Source organism: Ovis aries, chromosome 16 (genome assembly GCF_016772045.2).
Source record: "Ovis aries strain OAR_USU_Benz2616 breed Rambouillet chromosome 16, ARS-UI_Ramb_v3.0, whole genome shotgun sequence".
Taxonomy (NCBI): domain Eukaryota; kingdom Metazoa; phylum Chordata; class Mammalia; order Artiodactyla; family Bovidae; genus Ovis; species Ovis aries.
In genome coordinates this window covers 65538677-65564595 of record NC_056069.1, presented here as the reverse complement: position 1 = coordinate 65564595, position 25919 = coordinate 65538677, and the positions used below count along the sequence as shown (strand labels likewise).

At 44.7% G+C, this 25919-nt stretch overlaps 1 protein-coding gene across 1 annotated transcript in view; it reads left to right on the top strand.

Moving 5' to 3' along the window:
* Positions 1-25919, top strand: part of ADCY2 (adenylate cyclase 2) — a 455956-nt gene that overhangs the window by 362979 nt on the left and 67058 nt on the right. Inside the window, exons 15-16 of the mRNA XM_027980173.2 lie at positions 5214-5298; positions 21752-21889. Coding sequence (XP_027835974.1) covers positions 5214-5298; positions 21752-21889 — 223 coding nt within the window. The remainder of the gene's footprint in view (positions 1-5213; positions 5299-21751; positions 21890-25919) is intronic.

The window sequence follows — 25919 nt, the reverse complement described above, 5'->3', positions numbered from 1 at the left end:
CCGACTCATTGGAAAAGACCATGATACTGGGAAAGATTAAAGGCAAAAGAAGAAGGGGGCCGCAGAAGATGAGATGGTTAGATAGCATCACAGACTCAGGGGACATGAATTTGAGCAAACTCCAGGAGATACTGACAGAGAGAGGAGCCTGGTATGCTGCAGTCTATAGAGTCCCAAAGAGTCAGACACGACTTAGTGACTGAACAACAATACTAAGTAAAATGTTTGTTTTTTTAAGTCAATTTTTCAAATGAATGGAAAAAGAAGATGTGGTGTTTGTATATGTATCATGGAATATCATTATTGTTCAGTCACTAAGTCATGCCCCACAGTTTTGCAACCCCATGAACTGTAGCCCACCAGGCTCCTGTGTCCATGGGATTTCCCAGGCAAGAACACTGGAGTGGATTGGCATTTATCTCTCCAAAGGATCTTCCCAACCCAGGGATCAAACCCACATCCCCTGCCTTTCAGGTGAATTCTGCAACATGAATGAAATGAGAGAGTATCATGCTAAGTGAAGTAAGGCAGAAAGAGAAAGACAAATACCCAAAACGTGGCACAAATGAACCCATCTACAAAACAGACAGCGACTCACAGGCCTAGGGGACAGACCTGTGGTTGCAGATGAGATGGGTTAGGGAGAGGCGTGGCCTGGGGGCCTGGGACTGGTGCACGCGTGCATGCTAAGTCACTGCAGTCGTGTCTGACCCTTTGGGACCCTGTGAACTGTAGCCCACCAGGCCCTTCTCTCCATGGGATTGGAGTTGGTAGATGCAAGCTAGTACATTCAAATGGATTAATAACAAGCTCCTGCTGTGTAGCACAGGAAACTATTCAGTAGCCTGTGATACACCGAAATGGAAAAGAATGTGACACTGGTGATAAAGAACCCGCCTGCCAATGCAGGTGGCAAGCAGCACGGGTTCCATCCCTGGGCGGCAAGGTCCCTGGAGAAGGGAAGGACCGCCCACTCCAGCACTCTTGCCTGGAGAGTCCCATGGACAGAGGTGCCTGGCAGGCTACGGTCCACGGGGTCACAGAAAGTCAGACACGACTGAAGCAGCTGGGCACTCGCCTGTGGCACAGGGGGCTGCAGTCTATACCCTGTGATACTGAATAAGGTGAAAGAACATGAAAGCGTGTATATGTGTACAGCTTGGTCACTTTTCTGTACAGCAGAGATTGGCACAGCTTTGTAAATCAGCTATATTTCAATTTTAAAAGTGAAATAAATCCAAAAAGTCACAAGACAAATTAGCAAATGTTTTGTGTATTAAAATAAACTGTGTGGAATGTTGCTTAACAGTCATTTAGAGAGGAATTTGTAGCTTTAAAATGCTTATATTTGAAAGAAGAAAGAGTTGAAATCAGTTGTTTACCTTTCAATCTTAGGAAGTTGGAGAGAGATGAGCAAGTCCAATAAGTAGGAGGAAACATACACTAGGAAAAAAATATTCAATAAAACGGAGAACAAACAACAGAAAAATAATAAAAGACAAACGTCGGTTCCTTAAAAAAAAACAATTAAATGTCTAACCATTAGCAAGACCGATCAAGAAAGAAAAAAAGCAATAATCACAAACCACCCAAACTAGTGTTATAAGAAATAAAATGGTATTTACTACAGATTCTACGGATTTTAACAGGATAAATATGAAAAGGTATTAATTACTCAAGGCCAAAAAATTTACAACTTAGATAAAACGGGGAAATTCATTGACGGTACAACTTACCAAATTATTAACACATATTGAAAATTTAAATGGACATTTATGTTATGATGTCGTTCAGTCACTAAATCATATCCGATTCTTTGCGACCACATGGACTACAGCACGCCAGGCTTCCCTGTCCTTGTATTAAATTTGTTTTTTACTCAAGTGATTTCTGTCTGAACTTTACCAAACATTTTAAGAAAATAAGATGGAGAGAACTGGTCAAGTATTAATAAATTTCATAATTGTGAACGGAGGGAAATGTCCTATTCTTGGAAAGAAAGTCAAAGATTGAGGCTATAAACCAAATGCCACTTCTGTACCACCTTTAAAAATCCAGCTAAAATTAAAAGAGAAAAGGTTGGAAATAAAGCATAGAAAATAGCTATTTTAGGAAACAGCTTACAGACAGAGGAAAGCGGTAGTAGTATGAATTTCTGGCAATCTAAATCCAAGTGAAAGACTTTAGCATGAAAACAGAAGCTTATATCACAGTACAGTCACCAAGAAAAGTTAACAATCATGAAACTTGATGCACTCCAGCATCTCTTTGAAATAAATAGACACTATTAAAATGTTCAGATGTATTGACAAACCCACAAACTTAGTTGGAAATGTTAATATATTCTAAAATTGAAAGATCAAATTGAGCCAATAAATCAGCCCACTGGGGATCTGACTTAACTCCTCAAGCTCTGACAATAGACTTACTGAAAGCACTTGCTTTGTTCCCAACTAAAAGGAAATGTAAATATGTATCATAAGACATAATAGAAATGGAATGTATTTACCACATCCCAGAAGGAAAAGAAGTTGTCAAAGTAAAAATAATAGAGACCACAATCTGTGATCAAACCTAGTGACATTGGAGTAACAAGGATAGACCAGAAATAATTTCCCTTTATAGTTACTCTTGTATTAAAAGGAAAAGAAAATTGAAAGTATAGGCTTTTTAGAAAAGAATGGCAGTGAGTAGCTGTGAATCAAAAGCTGTGGGATTTGGCTAAAGCAGTAATTATAGGAATATTTATGTCTTTAAATGCATTTATTAGAAAATAGAAAAGATTAGCAGCAAATGACAGTCAAGAAAAAGAACAGTGAAAGTTCAAATAAAGAAGGAGGAAAGGATTATTTTAAGTTAAATTAGAGACCAATAATAAAGGAAATGATCAGAAAGCATGGACCTTAATAATAAGACAAAAGTTCATTCTTTGAGAAGTTCAACAAACATGCAAAGCTTCAAAAATCTTATCTAGAGAGAATCAGAAAAATAACAAGAAGGACAAGAAGAAATTGCTTCACCTAGAACAACTTCAAAAACTGTAAGAGAATATTAAGGAGACATTTTGAATGTCTCACATTCAAAATTTAAATGAAAAGGATAATTTTCCAGGAAAGTTAAACCAGTAAACATGATTGAAACGTGACATGTTTACTCCAAGAAGCACAGCCTGGGTCAGGTATACAATTGTGTGGACTTTAATCCCAACCCATACCACTTGAGAGGATTGTTAACTTTTGGTTGGTTTCCCAGTTTCTCTGGGTGTCACTTTCTCTTGAGTAAAATGAGGTAAGAACAGTAGCCCTGCTGTCCAGGGTTACATATACATATAAAGCCTTTAGAACTGTGCTGGACACACAGTATTCTATCATCATATTCTCATGGCATTCCAGCATCAGCTTCACCCTCCTGTCACCAGATGGTTTAGAGCTGAGACTTACCAGACCTTCAATTAGAGATTATTCATATTTGAACAGTTACAGACCTAAGAAAAAAGCATTTATTTTTGACATCAGCCTTATGCAGATGGCATCACCTTAACACCAGCAAGGAACCAGGGAGCACAGAGTCACAGGAAACCCATCAGAGCTCTCTTAGATGCATGAAAAGAACGGCCAGTGGAAGTTGAGCAGATGAGTTCTGGTGTCTCTTCGGTCACAGGGATAGCAAGAGCCTTCCTATGCTCCCCTCCGTCCACAGCGCTAACAGGACACCTGAGAGTCTGTGATGGGAAATGCGGAAACTGTGGATTCTGAGCAGGGGTTAAGGAGCAACGTCTGAGAAAAAGGGTGTTTGGGATGGGGGAGGCGAGGAAGCTTACAGAGCTTACCTTTCTGAGACTGTGAGTTACTCAAAACACGGGTCTTACTCATGTTTGCTCCGTTCCAACCCAGCGTGGACCTGGCCATGAGACAAGTCAACAATCTAGGTGTATTTGGTATATCCACACCCTCCTAGCAGACACTTAGCGTTGCTCATAAAATGTGAACAAATGTCGTTATCAAGCTAGGTATTTGAAAGCATCTAGGACATAACTCCGCACTCCATAAAAACATCCTTGGGTCAGCCTTGAGTGCACGGTGGTTTGAAGTCAAGGTTTTGTAGATCTTGCTTGATGTGTGCTCATCTCTCAAGATAGAATAACTATCTGAGTGCCAACTGAGTGGACCCTTCCTATCCTGATGGCATGAGGGGGTTCCTGAGTTCGCTGATGGCTCGCTTCTTTCCCCCCTGCTGGGGGCTCACAGCTGTGCACTTGCCGGGCATTTCGGCTTGTAGATTGCTCGTGTCTGAGTCTTCCTTTTGATGCATCGACATTCACTCTCAGTGTCCCCGCACTTCTCAGTCCCAAGTCTTCTGTCTTCGGTTTCTCTAGCCAACCTCACTGGCTCGAGCTTCCACGGTGATCTCAGGTACCACCAGACCTCTCTTCGGATGTTGCATTTAAATTTCAGCTTGGATTATTCGTTGCAGCTCATCTTTTCTAATACTCCCAAACCCTTCTTCCTTTGGATTACATGATGTTTTAAGAGGCCTTGAGTTTTCATTATAGAAAGGACCTCTCAGAAATGCATACAATTCCTGCACACAGTTTTATCCTTTGAATGAAAGGACATTTTAAGACACCTTAAATTTCTGAATTGTTTAAAGGAACTCTGAGAAATGCATACAGTTCTCGTGACCACTTCTACTTGTAACCGGAGGGTGACAACCTGTACCTTAGTGGGCTCTTCACTCACCTGATCACAGGAAGCTTGTGTGTTCATTGGCTCATGCAAAAATGCAAAGGCCGTGGAGTGAGAACGGGGAATGAGGTTTCCGTGGACATCGACGAGGCTGCCTTGGAGGCAAAACTGCCAGGACATCGAGACAGGGAAGGGGGCACATGATGGCCACGGTCGAGTGTGGGCGTGAAGGTGCTGGTTGCAGAGGCAAGTCGTGTAAAGAGGGTTTTTCTCTTACAAAGAAATGATGCGGGTAGGACAGTTTTAATGTCGTATCACAGCAAGTTGATTAGACACAGCCATAGATACATTTTCCTATGGACGTATCTCTGGCTTGTTTTTAGCTCCATTTTCATTTCTCAAAGATATTAGTGAGGAATGAAGTCCTCATTTTAAAAATCCTAATTCAAGCCACAGGTATTCGTGATGGCTTTCCAGGAAAACCGAAGCTGTCCCCACACTAACATGTTCCTTTTTGTTTCCCGGTAGAACGTCCATTCTCGGGATTTCCTTTGGAGCGGCGTTTCTCTCACTTGCCTTTATCCTTTTCGTCTGCTTTGCTGGACAGCTTTTGGTAGGTACTTCACATATGCAACTTCTTTGAAAATGTGCTCATTAAAAACTGATTGCTCGATCAAAATAGGGAGATTGCTGATTTACTGTTTCACAAGATACACAGCCCAGTAGAGAAGCCAGTATCCTTCATGTCAACAGCCCAGACTATGAACTGAGGAAGCCTGTAACAACCAAGACAGTAACTCAAAGGTTACCTGAAATATTGGATAGCATGCTGTAAAATCACATTTGTGTTTATTTGTTTCTGTCAACATTTTGTACTATCCCTCTTAAGTTTTCAGAGTATTTATAGCAGCAAATACTAGTGTAATAGGAGGCTTTTAATGACCAGGAGAATTAAAGTGTAAACCAAGTGTGTCTTTGATAATGACTTCCACAAGGTATAAAATTTTGGAAAATATGAAAATAACAAATGTAAAAATATCTCTTATTAGTGTTTTAACTTAAAACCAATCATTGTCAGCGCTTATGGTTTAAATGCTAGTTCACGATATAAGAAGTAAACCTCACTGGACTCTTGAGTGTAAAGCAGTTGTTACTGGGTGGCCCTGGATCGCTGAGAGCATCCTAAGAAAGCCAACAATGAGATAGAAGTCCCGAAAGATAGTCAAGGTTTCATTTTGTTCACTGGAAATGAGTTGAAACAGGACTGAACCAGAGGCATTCTGGTCTGATATATGGCATCATTTGGCCAAAAAAAGGATTAAGATTCCAAAGCGTGTCTCTGCCTCTGGACAGTGGATGCTGCACCCTTCTGCCCTGGACCTTTGCAGACTTTGGTGGGTTCTGTTTGCTATATCATAGTTTGAATGTTTCCAGTTGGATTGGAAACTCTTCCAAAAGTAAGACTGGTTTCTGATTTCCTCAAATGCACACACGGCATCTCAAATCACTTAAAAAATCCCCTGAAGACCTCACAGGTTGTAGAGAAGACGGAGTAACTGTTGACCATGGGGATCTTTGTCAAGTTCTGAGATGCGAGGAATTCCTAACATACGAGGAAGTCTGACTATCTATGTGCAGATTTCCCTTGGATGGAGATGCGCACACACTCCACCCTTTCTCTTCCTGACTCCCCGAAGACTCCTGCAGCCTGTGTTCTCCAGTTTTCAGAAGGGGGATGATCATCTGTGGTTCTGTTGGAAATCTAAACCCTTCTCTCATTAAAGCTGTGTATATCCTTGTGTCTGAGTAGACATACTTCCCGTTTTCTTGGAATCCAGTCTTGAGGGTGGCAGGAGAATAGTTAGGGTTTCAGACTGTCTTTTCTTTCCACTGAAAGTGAAAGTGTCAGTCACACAGTCATGTCTGACTCTTTGCAACCCCATGGACTGTAGCCTGCCTGGCTCCTCTGTGCATGGAATTCTCCAGGCAAGAATATTGGAGTGGGTTGCCATTGCCTTCTCCAGGGAATCTTCCCAACACAGGGATCAATCCGGGTCTCCCATATTGCAGGCAGATTCCTTACCATCTGGTCCACTAAGTTGCTATAAAAAAGAAACACAGAGTGGGAAGGGAGAATCCCTGGGGCAACTTTCCTGCCTTGGTGAGAAAGTTTCAGTAACATCTCCCCTCTCAGCCCCGCTATAATCTGACCACAGTGTTGAACTTTCATGGCTTGGGGTCCTTCCTGTAAGAGCCTCAGGGTGATCAAAATTCAACATTCCTGGCTTCTGGTTCCTCCTAGAAACCAGAGCCTTCCCTGGGGGCGTCCCAAGATTCTAATGCCCACACACCAGATGCTACAAAGTTCTTTTAACTCTGCCTTGTCCCAAAGAGAAAAGTTCAAGGCTGCAAATGAACCGATGTTTACCTCCTCCCCGGGGGAAGCCTGTGCTTTGCCAAAGTGGTCAGGAAGACCAAGCTTAGAGACATCTGGTCCCTCTCAACTTGAATGGATAGGATCCGTGCCCGAGTCTCCCCCTGCTGGCCACTTGTGATCCTTAGTCCACGTGTAATCCTGGTAAAATCAAAGAAGGAATTCTTCTGGTTCCTCTGGGAGGTCCTTTTCACTCTTTAAAATCGTCTGTAAGGATTTTTTTTTTAACATACAACATCAAACATGGTATTGCACAAAGGCTTTAAATGTGCTTTCTATTCAATCCTCCAAATGCAATCAAAAACTACACATGTCACCGTTGAGATTCTTGTTGTCTTTTCCAAACCAGGATTTACTCACACGAAATTTGGAGAACAACCGTCTTTAAAGTTTCTTGGGACGATTGGAGATCGTCCCGAGGGAAGGCTTCCCCCAGGGAAGGCTCTGATTTCTAGGAGGAACCAGAAGCCAGGAATGTTGAACTTTGATCACCCTGAGGCTCTTACAGGAAGGACCCCAAGCCATGAAAGTACCTAACAGGATACTGACAGATTTTCAACAAACAGCAACTACTATTATTTTCCATCACTGCATCTTTTAGAGTGCCTATTCATGGGGTCAGAGAAGGCAATGGCACCCCGCTCCAGTACTCTTGCCTAGAAAATCCCATGGGTGGAGGAGCCTGGTGGGCTGCAGTCCATGGGGTTGCAAAGAGTCGGACATGACTGAGAGACTTCACTTTCACTTTTCACTTTCATGCATTGGAGAAGGAAATGGCAACCCACTCCAGTGTTCTTGCCTGGAGAATCCCAGGGACGGGGGAGCCTGGTGGGCTGCCGTCTATGGGGTCGCACAGAGTCGGACACGACTGAAGCGACTTAGCAGCAGCAGCAGCAGCAGCAGCACTCATGGGGTCGCAAAGAGTCTGACACGACTGAGCGACTGAACTGAACTGAACTGATTCTTAGAGCACTTTAGACAAACCTGTATTTTAGGCAACAGAAACCAGCATTAACTTTTTAAAATTAATATGAGTGTTTAGAACAAAGATCAAAATGATAAATGCTTGCTTCTTTTTTTTTAATTACCATTCTTACACGTGACATTTAATGTAATAATTAGTGTCCCTCTACAAAGAATAAATTTAAATTGAAGAAGTAAAAAGCCTACATATATAACAAATATTCCACAGTGGTCATGGAGAAGTATGAGATTTTATTGTGATTTGTCCTTTTTTATGGATTAAATACTGGGTTTATGAAAGACTACTGAATATCCCAGGCTCATGTTCTACTGACTTATGTTAACCTTCTGAAAATTTAATGCCAAAGGCAGTATCAGTGCTAATATTGATATTAAATTCTCTGTATGAAAAGTGAAATCAAAATACGTCTGTAAAGGAGGTGGAAAAAAGGTAAGCCTGGCAGATATTTTTTTTCCTTCAAAAGTTTTACCTTTATTATCATCTTTTGCACAAAAAGTACAGCACAAGTAAGTAAAATTGATAGGTCATTGACTAGCTGGGTTTAATAAAAAGGTGAAGTGAAAGTGAAGTCACGCAGTCATGTCCAACTCTTTGCAATCCCATGGACTGTAGCCTACCAGGCTTCTCAGTTCCTGGGATTTTCCAGACAAGAGTACTGGAGTAGGTTGCCATTTCCTTCTCCAGGGGATCTTCCTGACCCAGGGGTCAAACCCAGATCTCCCGCATTGTAGGCAGATGCTTTACCCTCTGAGCCACCAGGGAAGCCCCTAATCAAAATGGGTAAAAAATAAAGAGTGATAAATCAAATGTAGTTTTTTTCCTATTGATTAAAAAAAAAAAAGTGGTATTAGTTCAGTGACTCATTCAGAGAAAAATGTCAGGGAATCTGTTCCTGACTGTTGTGAGAAGCCCCGCCTTTCCATCCACTCTGGTTACTGCCAGCCCACCCCATCCCCAGGCTCTTCCAGAAGCAATCACCCCCCACACACACACACATTGTCTCAGTTCTTGCCCATGGAGGTGGGTTCTGCACCTGCTCACCTTCCTGGAAACTTTCTCGGGAACCTCACCAGCCCCTGTGATGGGCCCTTCTTGAAGCACCATGGGACACCGGGTCTGTGCCATGTTGTTTAGCACTCAGTAAGTGACATCCCTTTGATCCCCTTTTTAAAAAGTTTCTGCTGAGTGTGACTGCGGTTTCTGCTGGTATATAACAGGATCCTTAAGACCAGGGTTGTTTCCTTCACTTGCTTTCTATCTCCCAGTGAATCCAGCAGAATGCTGGACATGTAGATGTGTTTATAATAAGTGCATGCTAAGTAAACATTTGGGCTTCCCAGGTGGCGCTAGTAGTAAATCGCCCACCTGCCCATGCAGGAGACATAGCAGACTCAGGTTCGATCCCTGAGTCAGGAAAATCTCCTGGAGGAGGGCACGGCAACCCACTCTAGTATTCTTGCCTGGAGAATCTCATGGACAGTGGAGTGGTCCATAGGGTCGCAAAGCATCGGATATGACTGAAGCGATTTGGCGCGCACACACACAAGTCAGCATTATTGGATGTCCGTCATTTCCATGAGGTTCTTTTTCCCTTCTTCTGCTCTTGGGATCCAAGTAACACCTCCTCTGTCTCACCACCCGGCTCCCGTGTTCAACCTCAGGCAGTTATGTTCCCTGTGAGCCCTGATCGTTCTCCTTCCTCCAGATGCCCTGGGTGGGGATGGGCTTGGTGTGCACAAGAATGTATGAAGGAGTCCACAGCCCTTATCCTGCTGCACTGAAATTCCTTCTGACGTGTGCCATGATTCCTTGACTCTGAAGTGCCTCGGGCTGGCTCTTCCATTGGAAACAATTTTGTGACCTTCACCAGCTAATTCTGAAGAAAATTAGCAAAAGGAAAACTAGCCTTTTCCACCCAGTGCCTGCTTGTTGGGCTTCCTATTTGTATTCTTTTCAGTTCAGTTCAGTTCAGTCGCTCAGTCGTGTCTGACTCTTTGCGACCCCATGAACCACAGCACGCCAGGCCTCCCTGTCCATCACCAACTCCCGGAGTTCACTCAGACTCACGTCCATCCAGTCCGTGATGCCATCCAGCCATCTCATCCTCTGTCGTCCCCTTCTCCTCCTGCCCCCAGTCGCTCCCAGCATGAGAGTCTTTTCCATTGAGTCAACTCTTCACATGAGGTGGCCAAAGTATTGGAGTTTCAGCGTTAGCATCATTCCTTCCAAAGAAATCCCAGGGCTGATCTCCTTCAGAATGGACTGGTTGGATCTCCTTGCAGTCCAAGGGATTCTCAAGAGTCTTCTCCAACATCACAGTCCAAAAGCATCAATTCTTCGGCGCTCAGCCTTCTTCACAGTCCAACTCTCACATCCATACATGACCACAGGAAAAACCATAGCCTTGACTAGACGGACCTTAGTCGGCAAAGTAACGTCTCTGCTTTTGAATATGCTGTCTAGGTTGGTCATAACTTTTCTTCCAAGGAGTAAGCGTCTTTTAATTTCATGGCTGCAGTCACCATCTGCAGTGATTTTGGAGCCCAAAAAAATAAAGTCTGACACTGTTTCCACTGTTTACCCATCTATTTCCCATGAAGTGATAGGACCAGATGCCATGATCTTCGTTTTCTGAATGTTGAGCTTTAAGCCAACTTTTTCACTCTCTTCTTTCACTTTGATCAAGAGGCTTTTAGTTCCTCTTCACTTTCTGCCATAAGGGTGGTGTCATCTGCATATCTGAGGTTATTGATATTTCTCCCGGCAATCTTGATTCCAGCTTGTGTTTCCTCCAGTCCAGCGTTTCTTATGATGTACTCTGCATATAAGTATTCTTTTAGGCGAAAAAAAAAAAATCTTCAATGAGCTCATCTCAGCCTTGTTTTGTTCACTGACTGTTCCAGACACTTGAAACACAAAGTATTTAATGAGTCGCAAAGAGTCGGACACGACTGAACTACTTCACTTTCACTTTTCACTTTCATGCATTGGAGAAGGAAATGGCACCCCATTCCAGTGTTCTTGCCTGGAGAATCCCAGGGACGGGGGAGCCTGGTGGGCTGCCATCTGTGGGGTCGCACAACTGAAGCGACTTGGCAGCGGCAGCAGCTTGAAGGAATGTTGGGTTGCAAATGCAACCACCTGGCCCCACTGCTGAGAGAAGCCCCACCCCATCCTCACCCAGACTTGACCTCTCCCAAGCTCCCAGTTCTGAATCCAGCTCGCAGTTGCTGCATCCCTACTCCCAGTTCTGACAGGCTCCTGGCCTGCCAGCATCCTGGACCAGCATCCTGTGTGCTTACTTGTCAGGTCTCCTTCAGCGACTCTGCATCAGTTCTCCTGTGAGGTCCTTGGTTTTCTACAGCAAATGCTGGTTAGCATTTCAGAGTCGTAATCTTGAGATCTGAAAGGGAACTGAGAGATAACCTTGTCCAGGTCTGCACTTGGGGGATGAGGGACCCAGGGCCCGAGATGTGGTTCATTTCCATGAGTTTCCATTTCTACTTATTTAAAAGAAAAGTTTCCCTGCATGAAAAATAATGCAGGAGTCATAAGTAGATCCCTTGAGGAAGCAGATGGAGACTTTGGGTCACGGTCAGGAATATGAGAACCGCAAGATCTGCAGAAGCTCCCTGTTCTTGGATAAGAACCTTCAGAACCAATGTCGACTGCTTAAGACAGGCGAGATCCGTGAATAGTTCTACATCTGACCTCATTGCAGTTTACAAATGATAAATGTCGTATTATATTAAAAGTGGAGACTTAACTCTGCTAGGCATTTTATGTAAACTGGCTCATTTATCCACACAAGAGTCCTTGGAGGGAAGGCTCATTCTACAGTTAATGAAAGAGAAGGTCCAGAGGTTTCATAACTTGCCCTAAAGTGTTACTATACAACAAGTAGGTTTTGGAGCCTTTGGGAAGAAGCCTTAGAATCCTTGTACTAAATTGGAGGCGAGTTCCAGAGGATGCTGGACTGTGTGTGGAGAGACACTGGCAAATGCTGAAGAGGAATGTCCACCATCCTGGTTGTGGACCATCGTGGTACTGAAGCAGCCTCGTAGTGATTGCTGAGCATCAGTGGCTCAAAGGCAAAAAAGTCAGGCAAGATAACATCACACAGAACCTAATTCACAGTGGCCTCTTGTCTAGTTTTCCAGTATATTCAGCTGTTGACCTAGTTTATGTAAAACTGGATTTTGGACAAGGTATAACTCCATCTTAAAATACATTCAGTAAGACAGAGAAAAAATTTCATTTGTAAGTCAATTTAGACTCAAAATATTCTACGTAAGAAAGTTTATAGTAATACTTGCAAAATATTTTCACATATATGAAAGCCCTTCAAAGTGTTTTCATTACGTATTATTTTATTTGATAATCAAAACAATCCATTTTATCTGAGTAGAAACCAAGATGCAGAATAAGAGATTCAAGTTTACATTTCCATAACAGTCAGCAATAAAGAATAATAGTAGCTGTCATCACCATGGTAGTAATAAAAATAAGCGCATTTTTATTGCCAAGTTTAACTTTTCTAAACTACCTGAAGTAGACTGAAACCTCTGCGAGAAACACAAGAGATGTAACCATAAATAACAAGGACGCCTCCCACAAAAGCCTTCTTGATGAAATGTCCTTTAGAAGAACTGTGCCAGATTCAGCAAATGAAAATGTTAGAAAATGTCAGGAGAAATTTTTCTCTCCGTGTGGCTTTCTTGCCACTTTGTATGGCAGAGATAACACAGTATCAGCCCACCAACCTTGTTCCCAGCAGAGATGAAAGCACAAATATAGAGACAGTCCTGGGGACAGAAAATAGGCCACATGCCAGCTGATAGAAAAGCCTCCTACCCACAGGAGTGTTTTTCCCTTGAAGTCTGTTTTCTCCGATATCAATATAAGCCTGCCAGCTTTCTCTTGGTTAGTATTTTCCCCACCTTCTTGTTCGGCTTTTCCTTGCTATATAGGTGTGTCTCTTGTAAACAACATCTAAGAGTATGTTATGTTCTCTGAGCCAAGAGTCTTTTTCTTTTAGCTGGCAAGCATAATACATTTATGTGTATTACAATTATTGCTAGTCGTCTTTTGCTTTTTTTAATCCACCATATATGTTTTTGCTTCTGTTTATGTTTCCTCTTCTCCTGTCATCTCCTGGACAAATGGAGCTTATTGAGTCTCCTCTATTCCGTCTAGTGACTGGGCAGTTACACAGCCTCGTCTTTTCTTTCAGGGATCAACATAAAATGTGTGACATGCATATTTCTCACCGGGTCCATTATTGTCTCCATCTTCTTGTTGAAAAATGCAGGCACCATGCTCTAACCCTTTTCCGTTGTCCCTCCAACGTTGTCTAGATTTTTCTGTGTTATTCATTGTTATCGGCACTCTGGTTTAATGGTCTCTTTGTTCACATTCTTCTGAATGTCATGCCTTCCTCCGGGTGCAGCGTTCATATTTCATAGGATTATTCCTCTTGTAATCCTCTCCGTGAGAGCCTATATATAATATACCCCAATCAGCTTTTATATTAAAAAAAAAAAGGAAAACAGCCTCTTTGACCAATCCTTTACGATAATGTTGCTAACATTTTGAAAACATGAGTCCATATTTTCTTGGATTTGAATGTGCTGAGGAGAAATCTAGTCTGATTGTGATCCTTGATGAGATGTTCTTTCTCTGTTTTTGTAGAACTCGCTCTGTGTCCTGGGCAACAGATTCTTTGTATTGAGGAAGAGATTTGCTTGTCTTTCACCTTGACGTGACTCAGTGCCTCATCTCGACTATAGAGTTCATATTCTGTTCCAGGTCCATGACGGCATTGTCCCATCCCTGTATTTCGCCTTTTTCTCAGTCTTTCTGTTCTATTTTTTCTCGAACTTTCATTCCAAGTATGTTCAGTCTTCTTATTGAACCTTCTGTGCCTTAACTGCATACATTTTATCTCTGTATTTCTGCGCTATTTTATGGGTTGTCTCCTTAGAGCTATCTTACCCTCTTCAGCATAACTATTGAGTATTTAATCTCCATATCTACATGTTTGTTGCTAAAGAGTCTGTGGAACTCATTTATAAAGTAAACCTGTTACTTTCTCTTAACTGCTTATCATTATGAACTCTAATCCATGGATTTTTTAAATTTAATCTTATTTTATAGACTACTTCAGATTGATTTGTGAATCTTATGATACTCATTCTATTATCTGTTATTTCTGTTGATTCTTCCTTGTACGGTCCATTGTATTCTGCAGCTCATGGTTCAAGCGTGCATGCTTATTCGTGTCTGACTCTTAGCAACCCCATGGACTGTAGCCAGCCAGACTCCTCCATCCATGGAATTTTCCAGGCAAGCGTACTGGAGTGGGTTCCCATTTCCTTCTCCAGGGGATCTTCCCATCCTGGGAATCGAACCCGTGTCTCTTTCACCTCCTACACTGGCAGGCAGGTTCTTTACCACTGTGCCACTTGGGAAGCCCCTTATGTAGCTCGTAGTTTTTGTTCGCTGTGAGATCGTGTTCAGTAGGGACTGCCCCCTTCCCAACTGGTATGTGCGTTGCATCCTGCAATGTGATGTGTCATCATCATAAGCAGCGTTGTTCTTGCTGCAGCCACAGCCCCAAGACCTTTCTCTGGTTTTTGGTCTGATCAGTAACCACTCACCTTGAGATTCTCATTATGAAGCAGATAAATATGATTTCAAAACCAACACCCATATTTAGAGTCTGAGTTTGCATTGGAAGTTTATTTATACTTTCTTGGTCTAGAGTATGGACTTTCTAGACTTCTCTACTTGGAGAGAATAGCCTTCTGAGGCTTCTGGTTTTATTCAGCAGTCTTGGTCCCAGCTGCCCACCTGTTGCAGACCCAAGACAACATCTTTTCCCTGTGGGCATCAAAAGCCCAGCCCAGTGATGTTCAGTTCCAGGATACTCTGGGGCCAGTCCCACAGTCTGCATCCTTCTATCAGTAGCCTCCTTCTTTGTTTTACACCCCTAGGAATTCCTCTCTGCATCCACTGTTAAGACAGTGAGCTTTCTCAGTGAGCATCTGTTGAGTTCTATTCGCTGAATCCTGGGCTGCCTCTAGGAATACAAGGATTGTGATGGGAATTCGCTGGCGGTCCAGTGATTAGGACTCAATGCTTTCGCTGCTAAGGACCTGGGTTTGATCCCTGGTAAGGGAACCAAAATCCCACAAGTTGTGCAGTGTGGCAAACACACACACACACACACACACACAAGTTGTGAGGTGGCTCCACCAGGTCTCCAAGAGGCCAGAGGCAAGCATTTAGGCAAAGAGAATACGATGAAGGCGATGGCACCCACTCCAGTGCTCTTGCCTGGGAAATCCCATGAATGGAGAAGCCTGGTAGATTACAGTCCCTGGGGTCTTGAAGAGTCGACACAACTGAGCAACTTCACTTCACTAACACGATATAGATGGTGCTGTGAGAGCCACCCAGTGGATAAATAACAGAGGAATATGGCTCAGCCGAGCCATGTGAGAGAAACAGGATGATTTTGTAAAATATTTGTTGTTGTTCAGTCACTAAGTCGCGTTCAACTCTGACCCCGTGGCCTGCAGCGTACCAGGCTCCTCTGTCTGCCAGTATCTGCCAGAGTTTGCTCAAACTCATGTCCACTGAGTCGGTGATGCCATCCAACCATCTCATCCTCTGGCATCCGCCTTCTCTTTTTGCCTTCAGTCTTTCCCAGCCTCAGGGTCTATATGATTGATTGAAATAAAAGCCTGTGGGAAGTCCAAGCACATTAAATAATAAAGTAGACACATCAGTCTCTGTGACAGCAAATGCATGGAGTAATTATTGCTGCATGACAGTGAGAGTGCTTGCCCAATTAAAATGCCACGGTAGGTGTTCCTTGAGACAAATACACAAAAGCGCATGTTTACATGACCAGCTTCACCATAGTTTTCACACAAGAGGATTTCTATTTTTCTAATGATAAATGTTTGTTACCGAACCACTGTGATACATTTAAAACTTTCTGAAATGTCTCTCACTTTGTTACATTTCAGTTTATATAAGCGGCGACTTCTTTGCGGGTACCTCGTTTTATTTTTAAAAGGAACAAACTAATGAGACTGCAAACCCAATCTGCTTTAATAATTATCACACCGAATGGTGAGGAATTCTAGGACTGCAGAGACTACCTGCTGTTTCCAATGCAGACGTTTCAAAAAACAAAAAAGGAAGACAGGAAGGAAGGAACAGGAAATATTTTTGGCAGAGATATTTTTTTTCTTCGTTTTTAATCCAAAACACCGTGTATGAACATGTTATTTTTACATGGAGAATCTTCTGCCTGTACTGGGGTGAAGACATTAGCATTCATTCCAGACTCTTTCTAGCAACCCACACTGCTCACCGTCCCCGGCACCAACTCCATGGTTTTCACGTACGTTTATATTCTTCCCCCTTCTGCCTCTCCCACTACACTTAGCACCAATTCCATATTGATCAGTGGATGGATGTGGCATTAACAGCCAAGAGCATTTCTAGAAGATGCTCAGTGAGCTTGCTCTAGGTAATAAGAGACAATCATATGATACAGTGAGCCTCACCAATGATCCCTAGACAGAGAAGAAACAGATTTGGCAGAAACGATGCTGGTGATTAAACCAAAGATCAAATAGAATGATTACCCTGAGCTGATAGCAGGCTTGCTCTCATCTTCATATGAAGAGGATGTTCTAAATAAATGCCACAATATTCTTTGAGGTGGTATCATTTATAATGTCTCACTCTGTGTGTGTGTGTGTGTGTGTGTGTGTGTGTGTGTGTGTGTGTGTGCGCGTGCTCAGTCATGTCCCACTGTTTGCTATCCCATGGACTGTGGCCCTCCAGGCTCCTCTGTCCATGGGATTCTGCAGGCAAGAATACTGGAGTGGGTTGCCATTTCCTATACCAGGGGATCTTCCCGACCCAGGAATCGAACCTGCATCTCTTTCATCTCCTTCACCTCCAAGATTGGCAGGTGGATTTTCTTCTGCGGTTCTACCTGGGAGGCCTGTAATGTCTTGTTATATATTAGTTGCTCAGTCGTGTCCGATTCTTTGCAACCCTGTGGCCTATAGCCTGACAGGCTCCTCTGTCCATGGAATTCCCCAGGCAAGAATACTGGAGTGGATTTTCGATTCCTCCTCCAGGGTATCTTCCCAACCCAGGGATCGAACCCAGGTCTTCTGCATTGCAGGCAGAATCTTTAACATCTGAGCACCAGGGAAGCCCAATGTCTCATTGCTGCTGCTGCTGCTAAGTCACTTCAGTCGTGTCTGACTCTGCAAGATCCTGTAGATGGCAGCCCACCAGGCTCCCCCGTCCCTGGGATTCTCCAGGCAAGAACACTGGTGTGGGTTGCCATTTCCTTCTCCAATGCATGAAAGTGAAAAGTGAAAGTGAAGTCACTCAGTTGTATCCAACTCTTAGCGACCCCATGGACTGTGTAGCCCACCAGGCTCCTCCATCCATGGGATTTTCCAGGCAAGAGTGCTGGAGTGGGGTGCCATTGCCTTCTCCGAATGTCTCATTAGGATGGTGTAAATTTTGATAAACTATTTATCCATCAGGGAGTTTATTTGAATACTTAACCCAAAACAGAATAAACTAAACTAAATTATCAGGTTAGGACATACACTGTAATTTTTATTCAGAGCAACAAATGAAATCAGTGTTCCCGTTCTCCTCAGTCAGATCCTCTCTACTGTAGGTTTTTAGTCTTTTTCTCCTTTTCCCCGTCGTTGGTTTCTTCTCCTGTTTCTGTCTTCCTCTTCCTCCTCTTCTCCCCCCGCTGTCTTTATCATTCAGGATCTGTATCCCCAGCACCGCTGTCTGGACCCTTGCCCTTGGCACCAGCAGTGTTACCAGTTTTCATGTTTCAGAACAGTTGTATTTACTTTGCCTCGATTTGATGAAGAGATGAAAAGATAGGGGCGGCTGCCTGCCTCTATGGCCTGGAGAACAATGAGTATATGGCATAATAGGTTAAAGAATGATTGCGTATGAGGGCTTGGAGGCACACAGGAAGACTAAACAGAGACGGAAATGAACCCGCTTCATTCTGAATCTGGTGCCTGGGGCCCAGTGCTCACCGAACCCGTGCATCTTTAGTGAGCAGCTTCAAGGAGATCGCTCTTTGCAGGACTGAATAGGACCATGGCAGATTTCCGGGACAGTCTGCCATGTATTCAGTAGGCAAACGGAGGCAGTAGTTTCTAGGGCCACCACTGTGTCATTTTCCCCAGTGTGTCACAGGAGCAGAAAAACGTGTGGGTCTGCCCACATCTGCTTCAGCACATGCCTCGTCTATGAGCGGAACATGACATAGTCCCATTAGCTGGCATATTTGGCAATACCATCACCATGCATTGCTCTAAAAATTCAAACAGCAATTTTTAAAATTTTACAATTTCAACAATATGTTTGTGTAATAACTAGATATTTTACCTAATTGACTGCAACACGGAATCTGAGCTAGAGTTAAACCCTCTCTTAAATCAGCGGTTTTGTGTTTTCTGCTCTTAAGATTTTTATTATCATATCTATTGACAGTTTCTGTGTACAGACACAAAAGCATCCGTTTTAATAATTTTCTTTTAAATAGAAACCCTAATCTTAGTCAATTAGGATGCAAACACATAAATATTGTCTTCATTTTCCAGGATCCAGCCAAATGCATCATCTTCTATTTTAATATGAGCTGGATGACTATGATATTCTTTTGAATCTCTGCTCTTTACACTCTGTTACAGCTTCTCCTCCCAAATACAGATATGACTGTGGCTTCAATTCAGTCCCTCGGTTGTGTCCGACTCTTTGCGACCCCATGGACCGCAGCATGCCAGGCCTCCCTGTCCATTGCCAACTCCCATAGTCTACCCAGACTCATTTCCATTGATTCGGTGATGCCATCCAACCATCTCATCCTCTGTCGTCCCCTTCTCCTCCCACCCTCAATCCCTCCCAGCATCAGGGTCTTTTCCAATGAGTCTCCTCTTCGCATCAGGTGGCCAAAGTATTGGAGTTTCAGCTTCAACATCAGTCCTTCCAATGAATATTCAGGCCTGATGTCCTTTAGGATGGACTGGTTGGATATCCTTGCAGTCCAAGGGACTCTCAAGAGTCTTTTCCAACACCACAGTTCAAAAACACTGTGGCTTATGGTATTAATATTATTCAGTGTAGGATGTGCTAGAAGGATGATACTCTTTCAGGTGAGCGTCCTCCAGCTGTGTCATCCTGAATGATACCACATGTTCACAGCATTGAAGGGCCTCTCTCAGACAACAGATTTAAGGACATCACCAACCCCCATTCAAACCATGCTTTGGAGAAGAAACTTAAGGCATAAATCTGGCTCCCCATGACTTGCTAACAGGAAGACGCTCTGCAGAGCCTGGCTGCTAGCCTGACGTTCACCCCCTGGAGCCCAGGGCAGCATTGGCTCATCCCTCCAGACAGGCTGTAGGAGAAATCAGAGGAGGTCCCAGGAGACTCTGCCCAAAGAGTGAGCCCTGGGATTCCACATCACAGGGGTTAGATGCTATAGACAGATGTTCTGCATCTCTTTAGACCAGGAGCTGGAGGGGAAAAAACTATAGTAAAAAGGAGAGAAAAAAGTGGTTTTTATGTTCATCTAGGGTTTTCCAGGTGGTGCTAGTGGTAAAGAACCTCCCTGCTGCCAATGCAGGAGAGGTAAGAGACACAGGTTCAATCCCTGGGTTGGGAAGATCCCCTGGAGGAGGGCAAGACAACCCACTCCAGTATTCTTTCCTGGAGAATCCCGTAGGCAGAGAAGCCTGGCGGTTTATAGTCCATGGGGTCACGAAGAGCTGGACAAGACTGAAGCGACTTAACATGAATGCAGATATAAGGCAAATAGATTTTTAGTCACTGAAATGTTCCTGAGAAATATGTTTTCTTCACAAATAAGAAAAACTAATACATATGTCTTGTTTTGGGCACCTTATGTAGCTCATTTAAATCTCTTAAAAACCAAAGAGGCAGGTACTGTTATTCTTATTTCAGAGATGAAGAAACCAAGGCCAGAGAGGGTCAGTAATTTGCAGAAAGTCTCACAGCTGTGGGGCTTGATTCCCCAGCCACAGGGCTGGTTGCCTTTCTAACCATCTCATCCCGTAGTGTACATGGGTGCAAGCTCAGCCACTTCCACTGTGTCTGACTCTTTTGCAACCCTATGCACTGTAGCCACCAGGCTCCTTTGGCTTTGGAATTCTCAAGGCAAGGATACTAGAGTGGGTTACCATTCCCTTCTCCAGAGGATCTTCTCAACCCAGGGGTGAAACCCATGTGTCCTGCATTTGCAAGCAGATTCTTTATCAACTGCACCACCTGGGAAGGCAACACAGCAAAGTGTATAAGATTAACACTGCTGAACTCTGCACTTAAAAATGGTTAAGAGCCGTTTGCAGGGCAGGAATAGAGACACAGACATAGAGAACAGACATGGACACAGTGGGGGAAGGGGAGGGTGGGGCGACTTGGGAGAGTAGCATTGACCTATGTGCATGATCACGTGTGAAATAGACAGCTAGTGGGAAGCAGCCGTCTAATAGAGGGAGCCCAGCTCAGTGCCAGAGAAGGCGGTGGCACCCCACTCCAGCGCTCTCGCCTGACAATCCCATGGACGGAGGGGCCCTGCAGTCCATGGGGTCGCTAGGAGCCAGACACGACTCAGCGACTTCCCTTTCACTTTTCGCTTTCATGCATTGGAGAAGGAAATGGCAACCCACTCCAGTGTTCTTGCCTGGGGAATCCCAGGGACGGGGGAGCCTGATGGGCTGCCATCTATGGGATCGCACAGAGTCGGACACAACTGAAGCGACTTAGCAGCAGCAGCAGCAACTCAGTGCTCTGTGATGACTTAGAGGGGTGGGTGAAGTGGGAGGGAAGCTCAGGAGGGAGGGGTTAAGAGTATGCGTATAGCTGATTCTTCTTTTTTGTTGTATGGCAGAAACCCATACAACATTGTAAAGTGATTATACTCCAGTTTTTTTAAAAAGCCCTAAGAATGTTAAAAAAATAAAAAACAGTTAAGAGGATAAATTTCATCTTATGTGTTTTTAACACAATTAAAAATAGTATTTTTATAATAAAAGGTAGAGCTTCTCCACGTGGGGGAAGCCCTCTCAGGACAGGATGAGGTGCAGCCATCACCACGAGCCACAGCTGAGAGGGCTGGGGGTCATCTCCATAGGGACAGGTTCCAGACTATCGTATTGTGTGGTGCAGATGAACTCTTAGGATCAGCTGCATGTTGAGCTGTTTCCTACACAAATCACCTGAATTTCTGAAAACGGCTTCCTCACAGCTGTGCTCTGAGAGCCAACACCTCCACCAGAGTCGTTTAATTAACTGGCGTATTTTTCCTCTACCAGAAGAATTTTTAAACATAATTTCAGGTCTGTCTTAAAGGACATACAAGCGTGTCGTAATTTGTCATAGAAATTTAATGAATTTGTTCCCAGCTTGTAAGAAGAATGCCAACATGGTCTACTGGTCTCATGTGTGAAGAAGATCGGTGCATCTTGTGTTTTAAACATCCTTGAGAAACTTGAGAAAAATACATGAAATAGCAACACGTTTCTTTTTCTTTCTCTCCGCTCTTAGCAATGCAGCAAGAAAGCATCTGCTTCTCTCCTGTGGCTTTTAAAGTCATCGGGCATCATCGCCAACCGGCCTTGGCCTCGGATCTCCCTGACGGTCATCACCACAGCCATCATATTGACCATGGCCGTGTTCAATATGGTGAGTCACGGCGTGGACATGCCGTGGTGTCCATCTCGTGGGCTTTGGTCCATCTCGTGGGATATGGTCTTTCTCGTGGGATTTGGTCCATCTCATGGCATTTTGAAACCTTCCCCATAGCTCCTTCGGTGACACCCATTGCTGCCTGTTTAAATTCAACATCCAACCGCTTTGCATAGGGGAAGGGTGCTTCCTGGGGAGGCCCCCAGGGAGGAAGGGAGACTCCTTCCAGCAGCTTCCCACTCCCTAGCTCGTCCTGACTCCAGCTATGGAAATGCCACTGAATGTTAGCACCAGGGAGACCAGAATCAGAAAATTAGAGAGACTGCAGTGGGAACGGGGTGCTGCTCTGGGCTTTAAAGGGCCTGATTTCAGACATCACCATCACTCCCACCTTAACCAGCTGGGTGGTTTTAAAGAATTTTCATTAAAAGCTTCCACAGGCTCCACTTCACTTCTCATGAGAAAGCTGAGACTTTCTCAGTGAGAACTGACATTTCTCTGTTAAGGTGGATTTTTCAGGTAAATTAACTGATGCTCCTAGCACACTTAGGATGGCATCAGGCATTTGGTAAGTACTGAACCAGGGGTTGCTCTTACCGTATCAATGTTTTTAGTGGTATATCCTTAAAAGCAGACACTTCGGTAATCAGTGCCAATTAAGACACATCCTTTTTATTATTCTCACATCATCACCATTGACCACCACGCATTCACTCAACAAAAAAAGAACATATATTGAGCATAAATACGCACCGTACTTCACTAGATCCTTGGAACCCAAAGTGAGTTTGTCTCCCCGGAGTTTATGGCCAAGCTGGGTAAGAGGTTATGAAAGAGTCTGACAGTGGAAGCATGATGGGGTGGGGCGAGGACAGGGGAACCGGGCCAGCAGGACGGAATTCTGAAAATGGACGCAAGTAGTTTTCACTGGATGATGGAGGGAAGATCAGGAGGGCAGACATTTAGCATCAGGACAAAGAGAGAAATGTGTCCTGAGAAGCAGCAAAAAGTAAGGCTGAAGAAGTAGGCAGGGACCTTGACGGTTTGCTTGAGATCTGTCCTCAGTGTTGTACCATGGGTCACACGGTTTGTACGGACGCACCTGGAGATTCAGGTGAGGGTGATGCCAACTGGAAGGCAGATGGGCTGGGGTGGCAGTGGCCGGGGTGGACTGGCCCCCTCTTCTCCTTCACTCTGCCTTGAAGTCCACCTTAAGGACACCCGGGAAGAAGGTGGCAGACAGCACCAGCTTCCCTCCCTTCTCCCTCTTCCTGTCCATCAGGGCGGGGATAGTGTGCGCTCCTGGGTGTCTTCCCGTGGGCTTAAGAGCTGTGCTGGCTCCTCCCGCTTCCCCTGACCACGCAGCCCAGCTCCCTGTAGCTCCCCTGAGAAGCGCAGGCCCTAAGGTAGGTCTTCTTCCAAGGCAGGGGCCGTTGAGGGGTGTCCCTGCAACTCCTGTTTCCTTGGTACACACCTGCTCAGCCTCAGAGCTCAGCTTGTGAAGAGGCTGCCCCTAGCTGGGCCTGTGCAGTAAGAACTGATGGTGTCTGTTGGGAGAGAGGGCTCTACAGTCAAGTCCGTGTAGATGGAAGACTTCCCGAGGACCAGCTGGCCCGTGGTCTTGGGTTCCTGCTGTGTCACGTTCATCCATGGCAACTCCACCATCCCGGCCCTCCTCCCTAGACTTCTCCCAGCCCATCTCCCCTCCCCCGGACATGCACAGCACCCAAGGCCATCTTCATGCACCAAGGGTGATGACACCTTGCCCCAGGGGTGAAGACCCTTTCTTCCAGATCTCAAGCATCCTTGGATCTTGACAGCACTTTTTTCCAACAAAGGCATCATCAGGACTGACCAGGGAAGAGCTGGGACATGGTACCTGGTCTGGACAGGAAATTCCCTCGAGAATGATCCTACTCCAGAGGGATTTCAGATCTCAAGGGCTGGAGGGGATGTTGGCCGCCATCAGCCTGAGGCTTGTGTTCATGGGGCATCCCGACAACCGCCCGAGGACTCTCTACGTGACAACCCAAGGAGAGTGTAACTGTGGCCCCAGCGCGGTCAGCAGAGTTGGGGGTGGGGTGGCCTCCTGGTGAGGAGCGTGCGATGCAGAACTGAAGACTAGCCTTTCCTGGAAGAACCCTTCAGCCAGTGGATCACTGTCTGCTGGACTCCAGCCTTCCCGCACGGGCAGTACCATTGGCTATGGCATGTGAATACATCGCCACAGAGGAAGATGGACAGAGACACGGGGGGTGGCGGGAGCCTTGGAGAAACAGGGGCATTTCCTAAAGCGGGTTCCTCGTGCTGGACTTCGTAGCAAGCATGTGTGCATTAGTCCTGCTGCTCTGGGGGCTAACTCTCTGGGAAAAAGAGCCAGCCAGCTCCAGGAAGAGCTCAGTGAAGCGAGCTGTAGGGGAACAGCTTGGAAAGAATGGACTTCACCACGAAGGCGGGTGACGCAGGGAGAAGCAGAGCATCCTTGAAGGACAACACGAGCTAGAGCTCTGGGGAGTTCTAATACACCAAGTGTGTGTCCTGTGCCCCCCGGCCCTTATCGTTAAGCTTCTTCATCCCTTTGGAGGGTTTCCCTGATGGCTCATTGAGTAAAGAGTCTACCTGGCAGTGCAGGAGGCACAGGAGACCCAGGTTCAATCCCTGGCTCAGGAAGATCCCCTGGAGAAGGGAGTGGCAACCCACTCCAGTATTCTTGCCTGGAAAATCCCACGTACAGAGAAGTCTGGTGGGTTACACTCCAAAGGGTCACGAAGAGTCAGACACACCTGAGCTACTAAACACAGCACACATCCCTTCAAAGTGTGTTCACTCACCTGTGCACGCATCCTGAAAGTTGACACAGCATTTAACACAGCATCACACACCTGATGGCGAGGTCTTTTTATTTTTTATTTTTTGCATCCCAGGAAAGCACCTTTTATACAAGGAAGGGCCATTCCACAGTTACTAAATGAGAGAAGAATGAATGAGTGAAAACATGTTTTTTATGGAATCTGGTTTGACCTTATAAAACCAGGATTCATCACCTAATTTTTAAAAGACAGAATTGAAATGGGAAACAAATATGATGTGAAAGCTGGTTGTATTTCTCCTAGGATAATTAGTTATTGACAGGCAGTTCAGTCACCGTCTATAAATGTTTGATGAGCTCTGACTCTTTGGGACCCTATGGACTATAGCCCACCAAGTTCCTCTGTCCATGAAGTTTTCCAAGCAAGAATACTGGAGTGGGTTGCCATGTCCTCCTCCAGGGAACCTTCCCCACCGAGGCATAGAACCTGGGTCTCCTGTATTGCAGGCAGATTCTTTACCGTCTGAGCCACCAGAAAGCCACCGATTAACACATTTTTACAGTAACTGCTGGGAAGATCCCCTGGAGAAGGGAACAGCTACCCACTCCAGTATTCTGGCCTGGAGAATTCCGTGGACTGTACAGTCCATGGGGTCGCAAAGAGTCAGACACAACTGAGTGACTTTCACTTTCACAGTAACTGCAATCCCTTTGGAGTGAAGAAATGCATTTTGTATACCCAAAATATGTCTTCCAGTGTCATTTTCTGTCCTCAAAAAGAAAAAAGTGCATTGCCAAGTGCGGTAGAGAAGTCTATGGAAGACACAATAAAAGTCTGATGGATCAACTTTGAGAAAGAATGAAATGAGGCTCAGTGCACTGGGCTGCCTCCTATAGGACTAGAGCCTTGGAGCAAGGAAAAGCCTTAAGTTACTTGTTCCTGTCCATTATTTTTCTCGATACCTGATGAATTTAGTGGTTCTTCCCCATCCAGAGGCTCTTATTTTTATTTCAAGGAAGTACAAAATCCAACATTAGGTAGAGAGAAGAAATACTTTCCCTAGTTAGTGGGTTTTCTTACCATGTCTTATTCATCACGGGAAGGACTGGTCCATCCGGTGCTGTCCCTGATCACATCTGATGACTTACAGAGAAATGTTCTCCAGCTACTAGATCTCCAGCCACTGCATAAGGCAGACACAAAGTCTGGTGTTCCTA